The 15,560-nt window shown below is 36.8% G+C and overlaps 1 protein-coding gene across 2 annotated transcripts in view; it reads right to left on the bottom strand.

The window, feature by feature from the left end:
• Positions 1–3,619: 3,619 nt before the first annotated feature.
• MAP3K21 (mitogen-activated protein kinase kinase kinase 21) overlaps positions 3,620–15,560 on the bottom strand; it is a 42,495-nt gene continuing 30,554 nt past the window's right edge. Inside the window, exons 6-10 of one of the 2 annotated variants that reach the window (XM_074896747.1) lie at positions 14,266–14,388; positions 10,805–10,955; positions 9,668–9,762; positions 7,820–8,605; positions 3,620–6,803 (exon numbers count right to left, since the gene is read on the bottom strand). In XM_074896747.1, coding sequence (XP_074752848.1) covers positions 6,379–6,803; positions 7,820–8,605; positions 9,668–9,762; positions 10,805–10,955; positions 14,266–14,388 — 1,580 coding nt within the window. In that variant the 3' untranslated portion in view covers positions 3,620–6,378. The remainder of the gene's footprint in view (positions 6,804–7,819; positions 8,606–9,667; positions 9,763–10,804; positions 10,956–14,265; positions 14,389–15,560) is intronic. The other variant, XM_074896749.1, reaches the window with a different exon arrangement.

The following is a 15,560-nucleotide window of genomic DNA, read 5'->3' as shown; positions in this document are numbered from 1 at the left end:
AGCAATGTGAATAATTTCAGGGGTTCTACAGTAAGAAAAGTATTTTGATGAGAACTACAGTGGCTGATAGAATCACCATTACCACTTCTGCATTAACCATTTCAGGGGGCACATGCATTGAAGGAGATGCATACTCATTTCCCTAACAGAGTCCATAAAGCATCTGACCACGTGCAGGCTACTTCTGGAGAAGTGAATTCCCTTTGGGTGAATACCCTGCCCCTAGAAATAGCCTGTAAGAGATTATCCAGCACTCTCAGGAACCATGCACTCAAAATAGTTTAAATTACTGGACAATATATGTCTAGTATACATCTTTGACTCACCTAGACTACTGGAAGGTGTACCTGATGTTTGATCCATCTGCTTCCTAGCACAACTACTTCTCTCCATCAGAGACTATCGTGAGACTATCAATAGTCAGAGACTAGTAAGTGGCATCTAACACAAGGAACAAACCACTCTGAGTCTGGAAGGTAGCAGAGAGTAAAAAGGCTTTGTAAAATACTACTGCCTGATCTCGTCTGCCACAAAATGGAGTTTAGGATCTTCTGAATTATTCAAGTAATTTGCAAAACTGAGGGGAATGAATAGTCATTTCTGTTTTCTCCTGGGCTTCAAATATGCAGACTCCCCCTGCTTTCATAATGATTGGCAAGCCCTCAGATAACTAGACTATTCATAGTGACTACTACTACATCAAAGAGCTAGGTATATCTGAACTCTTGGCAGGGAGAAAGGACAACACAGCGCTTATATAAATTCTCTGGCATGCAAAGAACTCTGCAGCTACATTAGGCATGGCTGCGTTGAGGACCTTTCTTTGGAGAAGTGTTAACAGCTTTCTGCCAAGGAGTTCATTGTTGTGCCTTCTCCACCTCCCCCTTTGGAGACCAGAGTATTCATGAATATCTTCAGCAACCACAAGAGATTCAAGTTGTCATACCCTGTAACTGCATACTTTGATGTGGTGCGAGGGAAGACTGATGTTCTCTGATAATGCAAATGTTTTTAAAAAGTCTGTTTAGCAGTGTTGCAGAGCACGAGTCACCATATTAATGATCACTCAAAGAAGTAACACCAAATTTGACATTTGGCTGAAGTCTGACTAGTCCAGTCACCCAGGCTGAACTGATGACTTTGCTTTTAAAGCAAACTGTAAAGATTTTGAACAGACACAAGCTGCTACGCTAAGAAGCATTAAACTTGGCCATCTTGCTGCCAGATCTCAACTACTGGAAGAAATTCACTAAAGCCTAGATGTGAGAATGGTCATTATGCCTTTAGTTTTGAAATGAGTAAAAGTGTCTGCGAAAGTAACTGAGTAGCAGCAATTATCTAAATCACTTAGGAAAAATATTTTACATGACATTAATAAAATATGAGATGGTATTAACTAAAACTTGCTTAAATGTCACCATGTCACTAGTGGAGTAGCCCAGGGGTTGATACTAGGGTTGATACTGTGTAACATCTCCATCAACAACCTCGATGCTGGGAGAGGGTGTATCCTCAGCAAGTTTGCAGCTGTGAAAAAATTGTGAGGAGGGGCTGATACACCAGATAGTTGTGCTGCCATTCAGAGACCTGGACAGGCTAGAAAACTGGACTTAAAGGAATCTCATGAAGTGGAAATGCATTTGGGGAGGAACAATCCCATGCACCAGTACACACTGGGGGTCAAACATCTAGGAAGCAGCTTTGCAGAAAAAGGACCTGAAGACCCTGGTGGACACAACAAGCTGGACACAAGCCAGCAATGTGTCCTTACAGCAAAGAAGGCCAATGATATTCTGCATTAGGAGTATTGCCAGCAGGCTGGGGGAGGTTATCTTTCTCTGTTACTTAACACCGATGAGATCACATCTGGAGTGCTGGGTACAGTTCTGGGCTCCCCAGTACAAGATAGATATGGATTTACTAGAACAAATCCAGTGCAGGGCCACGAAGACAATGAAAGGACTGTAGCATCTTCCGTATGTGAAAAGGCTGAGAGAGCTGGGACTGTTTAGCCTGGAGAAGATAAGGCTTCAGGATGATCTTATCACTATTTATAAATATCTGATAAGGGGGAATGAAGAGGGAGCCAGACTCTTCTCATCAGTGTCCAGTGACAGGACAAGAGGCAATGGGCACAAACTAAAAATACCAGATAATTCAATCTGAACACAAGAAAATGTTTTTACTGTGAGGGTGGTCAAACACTGCATCAGATTGCCCAGAGGAGCAGTGGAGTCTCCACCTGTGGAGATACTCAAAACTCGACTGGACATGGTCTTGGGCAACCAGTTCTAGTGGAGGGGGTTGGACTGCTTTATCTCCAGAGGTTTCTTCCAACATAAATGATCTTCTGATTCTGTGAAATAGAAAAGTAACTACATCCTACCCATACAGCTCTGTGGATCTATTCTCCAGACTATTAGAAAAAGCATTTATTTTGGTTAAAAAGCGCTATTTTTTCAAACTAGCTAGATCAAGGATACTGGATTTCTAACAGTATTGAGACAGTAACTAACTTGTATGTGGTTTGCTCCTTTTCGCTTATGTTCAGGGAAAAATCCATCAGCCATTTGCAAGGACTCTGACCTTTATTTAGAATACCTCATACTGTAATCTTAAATACTCTCAACTTACATCAAAAAATGTACTAGATAAGAGTCTCATTAGCTCCTCATAATGCGTGCACTGATACTAGTTATATTAAAAAGGGAGGTGGCTAATAAGAATGGGATCTTTTCCATTGCCACACACTTGTGTGCAGATCTTAATATTACCATTATAACATCGTGTATAAATAAACTGCCTGTGCACCTTGGTTTATAATCTGGTCTCAGTAGTGGTGCTCACAAGCCATGTAAATATCTGCTATCTAGCCAGCCTCACAAAGCTCCACGCAGGCATGTCTCTAGAAGACTGGGCTTACAGCTTTGAACTTCACTGCACCACCAGAGATTTTGTTGTATCCCGCCTGTTGTCACTGTGCAAACGGATACTTCTTCTTCTCCTTACTGAAGGACAGGCTGATGTGCCTATGGCACAATAGGTGAAGAGAAGAGGGAAGCTCACAAAACAAGTTGTTCGAAAATATTACAAGGAAAATACTGGCTTCATTTGCCTAAAAAATCCCAACCAAACAAAAAAACCCAAAGTACTAAACCCCCCCAAATCAAAAAACCAACAAACTTCCCCCCACCAAAACTCCACAACAGAAATGTTATTCCTTACCTGTATTCTTGATGCTGAATCAGATGCAGAATTTATTACTATCCACTGCACTACCTCCTCTGAGATACCCAGACAACATTGTACAAGCATCAAAAGACATATTATGATAACACGAAAGAAAGAACAAGCTTATACCATAAGTTTCTGCCCACATCAATTGCAAGAGATTACAGGAACAATAAGATAATTAATCTTGTAAAGTAACAATTACATTCGGATGTTCCAAGAACAGGCTGGCCATAGTCTATAGTTCCTGGTTATTCACCAGAGGACTCCTTTGTATGTGTTAAGAAAGCATTGAAATATATTTGACAAGAAAATTCAGGTCACTTTGCAATACAGTAGCTACAAAACATTTATTTTTAAATAAAAACATTTAAATCATCAGGTTTTGTAAAACAGCATGTCAAGTGTTTATCTTAATCTGTGTAGTGTAAGCACCTGCAGTTTTATACTAAAACAATCAACATAATTTATTATTTGGTCAGGCTATTAACTACATCAAAATAAATATACTTTTAACCAAGACAGATCATTTATAGAAAGTTTCTCTGGTGACAAGTGAAATACAGACTGTGAAACCATGATAGCAATAATTTTTTCTTTTTCTCTTTTTAATTTCATCAAAGACTGGCCTATTACTTTAAAGTATAAAAACAATCATAAAGCACTATAGACTATATCTTAAAAAACCTGCATCACAAAAATATTTGAGATGGCTTACCTAAACTGTCTCAGAATAAGAGGCGGAATACAAACTCCTAAATTAATTACAGCGCACTGGGCTGGTCATATTGTATGTCCCACTCTTATGGGAAATTATCCACTGAACAGGAATAGAAACCTTTGATTAATTACAAGAGAGATAAGCCACTGAGAAGTGAAAACTGTATAGCTCACAAAGGGCTTTTTATGCTGGTACTATTGATTACAAAACATAGGGTGCAAAATTCAACATTTAAAATTATATAAACCTTAAAAGTACAGAATAGAACTTAACAGATGTTTACAAGTCAAAATATTTCAGCACCTGAGTTTTTTCCTGTAGAAAGCCAGAGATGCTTTCCTCAGAAATATGCAATACAATCAACTCCTTTTCTCTCAGTGTTACATCAGAATAATTGGTCAAGAAAGAGTTGAAATACACATAATGCTCCAAGATTCTAACTAAGCCTTGAAGATAAATCTGCTATCAAGCTATACTTAAGATTTGATCTATGTACATTACCTAACTGACTTTAATTCATGAAAACGTTTTGTATTAAAACTGGAATAGACCTCATCTATTAGTGTTCTGATGAAAATAATGTTTAAAGAAAAGACAAAGAACAGTACCAACCCGAATCATGTTAACAAAGAACTAAGAATACTGAAATAGAAACAGGTTTGAACAAAATGTAATAATTTAATAATCTGCTATGCAGGTATTTAGTTTTACAGACAACTAGTGGTTATGTCCTTACTTCTGGTAAACTACTACTTTAAGGAAATCCTTTTTTCACTTTGAGAGCTGGGAAGTTGCATTTTCTGTGTTCTGCTCTGTGTGATTAAGATTTCATCAATTTGTTGTGCATAATTATTAGTCATCCTCAAGGTAGCCACTGTACTGCATATATCAGTCTTAGAAAAGAAACTTTCTTTTTTAATCCCTTGGTTTTGAAGCTTTAAGCAACTGTGTATTCTATTTAACAACTGAACTCGCAGACCCCAGAACAAAGGAGAAGAAAATATTTGAAAGACAGGTCCCAACAAAGCAGTGTTCTGATAGCAATAGTTTTATTCTAACATCTAATTTTATTTATGAAGAGTATTTAAAATGTCAAATGATACGCAAAACGAAGACTTCAAATACTGGAATCTGAGGAATGTTCCTTTGATTCTAGAAATGCTTTCATCAGGGAAAGTATACTGCACATTTGGTTTTATTATTCACTTAGATACGGAAAAAAAAAAAAAACAACTATCAGTGTTATCAAGGTTAAATGTTCCTCCCCCCACAATTAACTACTTGGAATTTTCTGAAACCTTTCTATCACTGAAAACCCGTCAAGCATATCTATTTCTGTCCTTTAATTCCTAAAGATGAATAACTGGGCACTCAGTAGTAACTTCAGGAAGAAAAGATGCAGAGATTATACCAAAATATTTAATATTAAATTATTGCGGTTTTTAAATTCAAGTGCAGTAAAACGCACCATTGGCTCACTTAAAACCAAAACCAATCATCCTTAAAACCCATCATCTTTCCTCAGTACAAGGTGCAGCAGAGTTAAAAAACAAGGAGGGCAAACCCCTCTACCACAAACAAAAAGATCCCAATTCAAGAATATTGTTTTCAGTGCAAACACTGTAGTCTTCAAAAGGTTAAGAGTCCAAATATTTAAGTTCCAGTGTATCCTTACCTACAAGGAATGTTGCTTCACATTACAGAGTATGTCAAATACCTTTAATCAAACTGCAATACTAAAAGCCTATCCTCTCAAATCGATATGGTGGCTGAAACCTAAGTGTTTATACAAGCAGTGTAACTTTCTGGAGAAACTAATGCACACAGTTGAAAGTTCTCACAAAAACCAAGGGCAAAGACTGCAAATTCGGCTGCTGGTCCTTAACCAATTTCAGCATCAGATGCCAAAAAGTAACCAGCTACTTAATGAGGAGTGAACAGAGCCTCCTGCACCAAGCATCTTAAATCCCCTGACCCCCTCCCTAATTGTACAGGCCACAGAGGCAAGCTGCAGACAACCACTTCTTAGATGAAACTCTTCTTGACAGAACACAAATTTACGGTATGTCATTCATTTTTTTTTCAATGTGCAAATGTTAAATTTCTAGCAAACTCCCTCAAACCTAAAGAAAACTTCTGTGACACTGCAGAGGGAGGTGGACATGTTATTTAGTAATTCAAAATATGTTTATGAAGTTCACCTGGAATACTATTGTGCAGCACTGTGCTTTTAGAGTTACTAGCTGGGATTACAAGGAACATTTGAAAAAGGCACCTACTACACTTTCTTAATTAGCTGCCCATTTTAATAATTTTGGTACTATTTGTCACAGTACATGAGAAAACAGCAGCACAAAGCATTAGATGGACAAGAATTTTATATTTGTTCCCCTTTAAAAAGCAAACATTTTTAAAATGAAAGGCATTCATGACAGAAACTCTCTCTCCAGTTCATATATAGATGGCCGACAAGTTTTGCTCTTCATTCTACATAAAGGCACAGTACAGTCTCTGTTTTGACCTTCCACATCAATATCAAGTAATGAAGGCATGTGGCAGTTAGTTCTTTCCTCAGTATTTGGCAAGCAGTTAACATCTGGATCCACACTGCCCTCTAAATATTCAGTGTCTTTAGAGTTTGGTTTAATAATACGTGGAATAATCTGCCATGCATCGATTTTATTTCTTAGAGAAGAAGGTCGAGGCCTTGATATAATATTGATAGCGCTTTGCTTTTCAGTTGAAACACCACTGTGATTGCTTCTTTGCTGAACAGACCGAGAGTGCAGAGTTCCAGTAACTGATAGAACTGGTAATGTGGAGACATCATTGGTTGAAGCAAATCCATTAGCTAGGGGAAAGGCCAAACGAAAAAAAAAGACAATTTAAACCATGTGGCTTTCTGATTTCTTTGACATTTGTAAAACTGGGTTGCCATAAATACATTCATGGAGAATCTCCTAAGAAAGGACCAGCAGTGCTCAAATAAAATTTCTTCATCTATACTCTCTGCTAGAGGCCATTATTATTTATTTTTTATTGCTATAAAAGAGATATATAGACAAATCATTAACCACCCAGTAACTGGATGAATATTGATACTGGAATAAAGCCCCACAAATTTGTCTGGTTATTATGAGTAATTGCATGTGCACAGAGTACCATGAAGAAGAATATTACACTTAAGCCACCACAGAACATGAGTACTGAAATTTAGAACGTTTCAAAAACTCATTAATCATGAACTTATCCATTTATATGGAAACCAGATTTAAAGACCTTTTCTTCAGTTTAAATTTTTATCAACAGCTTAACTTAAGGATTTGTGGAACATCTAACATAACTTCTACGTCAAGCAAGCTAATTAAAACTTACCAAACTTGTTTTTCTTGAAGTTAATAGATGTGCAGTATTAAAATGATGCTCATTCACCTATGCGTACTGTGAAACTGTATTAAACAAGTGTACTCTCAGTCTCAGGAAGTCCACAGCTACATAATACATGCAACTGACAGTTTATTTCAGACATAATGCTAATATTGTACATATCATAAAAAGCAGGTTCTTGCTGACGTGAAAAGACTAGGGAAACCTGGTCTTACCTGAAATAGGTATCACCTTAACATGAACCATCTCTTCTCCTTAAATCTCCATACGCACACTCCTTAACAGCATACTATTCCAAGTGTAGATAGTCCATTCATTGTGCAGATGCTGAGGGCTTACCCACATACAGTTATGGTGGCTCAGCTAACACTTAACAGTTTAACAAAAATCTTAGTAACTCCTTAGTGAATGGTTAGTTTCCCTACATTTTTTGTTTCTATACTTAAAAATCCCCTACGTTTTAAATTCTTAATTACCCACCTGTGGTCTGAAAATTGTTCCCATCTGATAGGGTTCGTCTGTGACCCAACACACTTAACTTTGTCAAAGAATCATTTGGCACATTTTGAGATTCTTGATTCAGACAAAGATTAAAAGGCTGATTTTTTAATCGTGTGGAAACTGTGTTAGGAGCCAGCTGCAACCTCTGTTCTCTCTTACTTTCAGAAGTTTCAGATGAAAAGTCATCAGTGGAACTACATGGGCCACAATCACCAAGAACGGTGCTTACAAGAGCATCTTCACTGTCAGACTGAAGTAGGCATTTTGTGGAAATGGAGGGCATAGAGAGAAGATTCACAGTATTTGCAGCTGGATTTAGGGATGGAATACTTGTTTCTTCTTTCTTGGACTGCAATCGTGTAGGGCTGGCACTCCTGCGAAATTTTGACGCACGATGAAATATTCCATCACGCTTCTTCTTCTCATCTTTAGGCAAGAGTTCATCCGGACCCTGTGATTTGTTCAGCTCTCTGATATCTAAGCCCAGGGCAACAGATGCAAGGAGGACAGCACAACCATACAGCACTGAATCAGTCTTCTTTTTCTGCAGTGTCCTGCTTAGACTGTTTGTAGGTGTCATTTGAGGAGTACTATTTGTAGAACTAGCAGAGGTTCCTTCTTCGAAGCTCTCATGTTCCACTGTATTTTCACCCTGATCATCTTTCCAAAGAGGTAGATTAATATAGGCCTGGTTCGGCAACTTAATTGGCTTTGGTCTTTTACTGTCCAAACCTTCAGGGAGAAGTTTCTTATCAGTACAGATACCTATAAAACATTAACAGTATACTTTAAGATTGTAATTCAGCTTTTTTTCTATTGCATGGCTGTACATGTACACCATTATTTTCTTTCACTTGCACAACGATTAATCTTGAGGTGTACTGGACACCCTCTTTGGATGCAGTCAGAAGCTCAGAGACACTGCAAGATTTAGAAACACATCCTAAGCCTAAACCTCTTCATGTTCTCTTGATAGTTAAAATAGCAGAAGCACCATTTTGCTACAATTTCATCTTTTTAGCAAGTCAAGAGAAAACTGTATTAGAAGTAACTTGCAGGTCAATCTTCTGGAGTATATGTTACCTGTAAACAAACTGTCTGAGAGACCTTTATTTTAAGAGAGGCATAATGTATCTCTCAACCTTCACGCATTCAACACAGATGAAGAGCAGATACCGTTTTTGCATTATCTGTGACATTTTAGGATTTGCAATGCTTTGGTAGTGCTTTTCAAATAACATGGAAAATATTTCCATGTATGGATTACAATGAAGTAATTTACTATACAAGCTGACAGATAAGATCTGGAACATATTCTTTACAATGTTTTAAATTAAGCCATGGTCCAAAATCCAGTGAGTTACTAGAAATTTTTTCCATTTAATTCATTAGGCCATGGTGGTCTAGAGAAAAAAATAACAATACTCTAATACTCCTCTAACAATAAAATCATTGATGATCATTTAAATGTCAAGACAATTATTCGATTTAGATATTTCCTTTTAAAATAAACTAAGTGGTGACTGCAGACCTCGTACAGAGATCAGCCTGAAACTCAAAAACATGGGAAAAAAAAAAAAAAATCTCTTATATGGTACTGCTCACACACCAAGTATATTTCTTAGCTGCCAATGGTGGGAATGTGAAGATGCTAATGCATTTTTTCATAGATAGGGGTTTTTTGCACAGGAAAATTATTTGTAGCATGACTACTCTTCTGATAGTTTGCATAATCCTTGAGGAATCAAAGCAATACAATTTCTAACACTGGAGGTATACTTAATGCTATTATATGGCAACTTCCACTTTTTCAAAAATATCTCTTACCTTGGTCCACAAATAGTGAAGCTAAGGGAACACCCTTCTGATTCTTCATTAAAAGGGTTGACCAAGGGTTGCTGCCATCTGAAAGGGGTCTTATTCTGAAATAACAATAGTTATTTTGATATTACAGAGGATTCCATGCTTATATACATTTTGACAGAAAATTGATAAAACTTCTTTTTTTTAATCTAGAAACATTTAGTATGTAATTTGAAAACAGTAATGCTTTCCAAAGGTAAAAACCCCTGTATATAATAGCAGAGAGTCACAGTTATAAATTGATTCATGCCTTATATCAGGTATTCCTTATAAGATTAAAATTTCAGATCTCAAAAGAAAGCCAATGAAAAGTGGGCCTTGACTACCTATTGAAGAACAAAAGTCGGTGTAAACCTGGACAACAGTTTCACTGTGTCAAAGAAATGATGTGAATATTGGAATATAGTAAACAAATAACAATATCATAAATTCAGTTTCAATAGATGGTCTGGAACCAACTGCTGCTGCAGGTAAATGAGTGGATGTCTCTATCATGAAAAAAAATAAAGGGGCTATAAATAATGATATATTCTCAAGGGACAAGGAAAAGGCTCTCTTGCTTCAGAAAAACTGCTAATCTCCAGTTTTGAGCAATCAAAAAATAATCTGAAGGTGAAAGTATCCAACTGATTTTCAGAACCATTTCATCCTGTGATTGTCAGTGTAAATGATGTTGCTGGGTGTGAACTGCGTTTCACATATGCAAAGTCAGTCAGTCAGTCTTATTTAATCATATTGGAAGTGCCCACTGGGGGCCATGTTTGCAGTACCTCAAGTCAATCTGAGGAAGGGCAAGATAGATAGACAGGCCATGAATGTCTGGTATACATTAGTAGCTCAGCATCCCAGAATATTCCAAGTTTCAAAAACCTGAGACAAAGGGTAATAGAGAAAAATCCACTAAAACCTTAAGTAAGCATCTTATTCTCAAGTCTATGTGGGGAGCTCCTCATTATTAATTTAATTCTTAAGTTAATTAAAAGGTAGGACTGAGTTTTAAAGGTAACTAGAGACTGCAGAAGTTCTCTCACTACCTACGTTAATGATCCAGTTACCAAGAACACTTTGTATTATCAAACAAACCAAATGCAGTAGACATACTTGTCCTTACAATCTGCACGATCCTTTGTTTGAACTGAACTTGGTCCCCATGTACAACCTCTCTTTTTAAAACTTCTTTTCACATCTTCAAACTCTTCTTGGTGAAAAGTTGTGCTCCTTCCCCAAGTTCTGTTGCTTTCATCTGAAGTTACTAGAGATTGGATTTAAACACACAAACAAAAGAAAACCCACACGTAAATAGTATTTCTAAAACCAAAATATTTTGACAGAATATTTTCTGCAAAACCATTTTGACACAGTAACACAATGAGGAGGAGACAAATTTGAGATTTTTTTCTGTTACAAAAACCACCACGCAAACTGCACTGATCCAAAAAGATGAGCAAGCAAGAAAAATAATATATGAGCTGACAAGAGACCCAAATTAAAGCAGCAAAACAATCACATTTTCCATGCCTCCTTTAACTGAGAACCTTATATTTAGGCAATTCAGACAAGTGAGTTAGACTGAGCACTTAAATTCCAATGAAGAAAATATATGCCGTGGAACAATATCAAATGAAACAGAGTATTCCAATTGTGACAATGATTAGTGTTTTCTTTCTCACTATGCCAAAACAAATTATACTTTCAAAGCGTCTAACCCTTCATTAAATGCTTAGTCTGTCACTGTCTCAACTGTTAAATTAAACAGAACCAGCACCTTTGAAATGTAATGAAATCTTGCCTTTTTTCATAACCCCACTGGGAAGTTCATATTCACTTGTGATATCTACATCTTGCTGGTACACATATACACTGTTTCTTCGGCCATTAGTTGTGTGTATATCTGTTTTGGGAATCACTGAGGAAAAATTAAGAGAATGTAGTAGAGATCTTAGTCAAGTTGATTTCAGAAATGGAACTGTTTCGCTTATATTTTTGTCTTTGGATCATAAAGCCCGTATCTATAAAGGCACTAAGCGTCTTTTGATAGTGGGTTTTTACTATAGGGTTTAAAGGATCCTTCTTCTAGGACCAGACCCAGGCAAGTAGATTTTCATATAGGACCAACTGTGAAAGTAACTTGCTATCAATGTAGTGTGCTTACAGTTATGATGGAGAGACCCAAGAGAAAAACAACTTAACCAGTTATAACAGCATGATAAATGAGGTTGCATTTACATGCCCATGGTTCTGCTGCACAGCACAGTGGCCTCCTCCTGCCTCACCCTACACCTTGTCGTGCTAGCACAGTTTCCCCTGTAGTACAGCACTCTACTTGCCTTCTTCACGCTCCCATTTTGAACCACATTCCAGGACCTATGGAATATATATCTTACTGGTTTTCCTCCTCCCTTTAAAACACCTTTCAGTATCAGCTGAATTTGTTTTAATAACAAGATCTACAATTAACTAGATTTTTATTTTAACTTTAAAACTTCTTAATTTTAAAAACTTTTAGATTTGGAAGCTAGACTCACTCATGACAAAGTGAAGTAATCAAGTAACCAATTGTTAGATATGCCTGTTCAAATCATCTGTACTTGAGCAAGTCTTCTTGAAACAAAGACACTTTGAAGTTAAATCAAGATAAAACATTATTGTGGGAAAGAGAATTTATTTTGCACAGGTGCAGATGGGTGTGGAAGGTGAATTGTTTCAGCTAGATACTCCTGAGAGATCTGATAAGCTTTTAGGTAAAGCCTAGGGATCTAAACTCAGAAACAGAAGTGTACTACTTTTAAAGGAGAGCCCTTACATTGTCCTGTATGTCTAGCCCTACAAATACAAATGCCTGCTCAAATAAAAAAAGAAAAGGAAAATTCCCAGTGGCACTTAGCACACTTGCAAGGAGTGGCACTGCTATAGCCTACGTAAGGGTTTTTTTTAAACAAAACAAAAACCTCTTAAGCTTTCAGAATCCTGCCAATTTCTGACACTTGCTTCACTTCCAAGCATTTCCATACAAAGCAAGGAGAATCAAAGATAAAACGAGACAGTTTTCTTTATATGTAATTATGGCATTTTATTAAGAAAAATGTTTCTTACCTTTATGTAGTAAAAAAAACAACCAATCAAATAAACCCACCACATGGTTTGAGGTCAGGAAACCATTATCAACACAGATACTGTCAGCTAACTTCTGAAAAAGACTTTACGTCAATTTCCTTCCATCTCAAATTTTCATTAAGCAAAGGAAGACAGGGTTTATCCACCTCTTTCCTTTATCCACAACATATGAGTTGTAATGGTCTTCACCCAGGGAACTGTATTAGTTACAGTTCAGACAAATAATAAAGGTACTGCCAGAAAAGACACTACTTCTTTAGACATCAATAATGAAAAGGATTTCATAAGGCAGAGGTATTCCAAGAGAGATGAGAGATCTGGTTTCTATCCAAAGTGTAAACAAAGCTTCAGGTTGGTAAAAAAAAAAAATTAAAAGTAATCTTTAAACTAGCTACAGTCAGTAAGCAGAAAAAACATCCCCATATATTTTGACTTCCCCTCCTCCTTATTTACATCTGATAATGCCAGATTCTGAGGTAATTTCCTTCAGAGGTGACTACCCTTGGATGAGAAGATAGTCACTGTCCATAAGCAATCATCTAGAACAGGTTCCACTGATTTCATACAGAGAGAGAAACTTGAGGCTTTTTCATCTCACATAGCATTCCACACTAAATATGGATAATTAGACAATCTACTTTGCACAACAGATCAGACAGTACAAACCCAAGCAGTGAATCCTGTAGGAACTGTTTTCTATCTCTACATATCTCATTCCCAAATATAAATGCGGACTTCACTGTAATAATATGATTGGTTTTCTTCCATACTCATGGTAGTTCCACTACATGAGTACTGAACACACCTTCCTTTCTGTCATCAGTACATATGGAGCAATGGAGGCCTACAAGCACAATTTTAGTTTTGTGTCTTTCTCTTGGTTTCAAAAAAACCCTGTATCAAGCTTTCTTCTTTATTTCCTTCTGTATTTGCTTAAATCTTGCTTCTCTTTTGACACAAGCAAGCTGGGCTGCTGGTTGATTCTTCAGCCTTTCCATCCTACGCGACTCCCTTATTTTCTGATTTTTTTTTCCCTTTTTTTTTTTTTGATAGTCCATAACTGATTTCCTTTATTGACTTCAGTATCAAATAAAAACTTGTTTTCCATCTTACATGGGTTCTAAATGTGATGCTTTGCCTTTTGCCATTATAAATTTTGATTCTTCTTTTTTTTAATCCCAGTCAGTTTACAAATGAGTTCCTGGAGTTATTAAGGAAATGCATGATTTAAAGCATTCACAATAATTTTAAGTCAGTGAAAATTAGCATTGTAGCAAGATTATCCTTCCCATTAAAGAACAAATTGCAAATGGTAGAACAAATTAAGGGACCTGGAAATCAGACAGAAATCTGTCTGGAATCTGATAATACTGCCAGCATTGCAGTGAGTGTCTGGAACAAACAGTCTCTGTTGACCAAACGAACAAATAAAAATGGTGGAGACTTACACTGTATAGCTCGAAGACGAGGAATTATTGTGGGGCTACTTGATGGACTAGAGCTGTTACTGTTTAAACTCCTCCTCTTATCCAGATTGGGAGATGCCTGCACTGTTATTTTGTGCTGGAAATCTGTAGGAGAGTAAAACAAATCAGTTTTAATTTTTTAAATAAAAATCCTTCAGGAGATTATACCACTTTACTACTTTAAAAAAAATAAAGCTATATAATGAATTAGAATCAATAGTGGAAGAGATGCTCATACTAAAACCAGTGACAAAATAACTCTTAAGGTACCAGTGTAGATATTGAGTCAGGCAGGATTTCACACCTTCACAGACACTATATGATAGCTTTGCAGTACACCAACAAAAAAAAGCAGGTATGTCCAAATAGACTCAAACTGAAACACATCCATATCACAAGTTGTTATTCAATCTTGTTGGTTGTTAGAGGGGTAAGAAATACCTCCACATTTAATCTAAAATCAATCAATATTCATGGCAATCAGAGCTGCCTCTTTTTTTAAACGTGTAATTCATATACAACACAAAAAGTGGCATTAACAAGTAAGTCACATCTATCAACATGTCAGAAAAACAAGACACAAAAGTATAGAATTACTAATATTCATAGCAATGTAAAAAACAAATATTGGCAAGTAGGAGAAAAATCTATATGCCCCTCTCTAATCCCCATCATCAGTGCAATTAGATTACATGCTATTCTTGCAACAGAACTGTCTCAAAGAGAAGTTCATCTGGATGATTCTTGACAACAAAGAGCTAAATGGTATTCTGAGAGCTATAATATCTTCAGATCTGTGAGTGTGGCATTAAGTTCTTACTGCATTAGTAATAAAACTGACCTGGAAGCCACTGGAAGGAAGCCTATCAACACCAGGATGCCACTACCATTATAGAAGGCTTTCCAACCATTGGTGTAACCTTGAGTTTCTGTAGTGCCACCTCGTGGTAGCATTAAAAAGGCACCACTAAACCAGACCAACACTAAAAAATCCCCGACTTTCTACAAACACCTCCTTTGCAAAAGGGGCATTTTAATGCATTCATGGGTAGAATGAAATACTCTAACATTCAAAATTATACCACATTTTCACTCTGAAATAGTATGTTCTGTTGCTATTATAGTCTTTTGTTGCAACAAGTAAGGCACTGAAGATTGTAACTGCTGTGTTGTATTTTGCGACTAAAATAAGCATGCAATTTGGACCCACCACACCTGTACCTCCAGCCATTACAAAGTGTTGGTTTTCTACTATTTATTTGCAAGTTTAGGGCAAA

Source organism: Athene noctua, chromosome 1 (genome assembly GCF_965140245.1).
Source record: "Athene noctua chromosome 1, bAthNoc1.hap1.1, whole genome shotgun sequence".
Lineage (NCBI taxonomy): Eukaryota > Metazoa > Chordata > Aves > Strigiformes > Strigidae > Athene > Athene noctua.
This window is presented reverse-complemented; position numbering and strand designations above follow the sequence as displayed.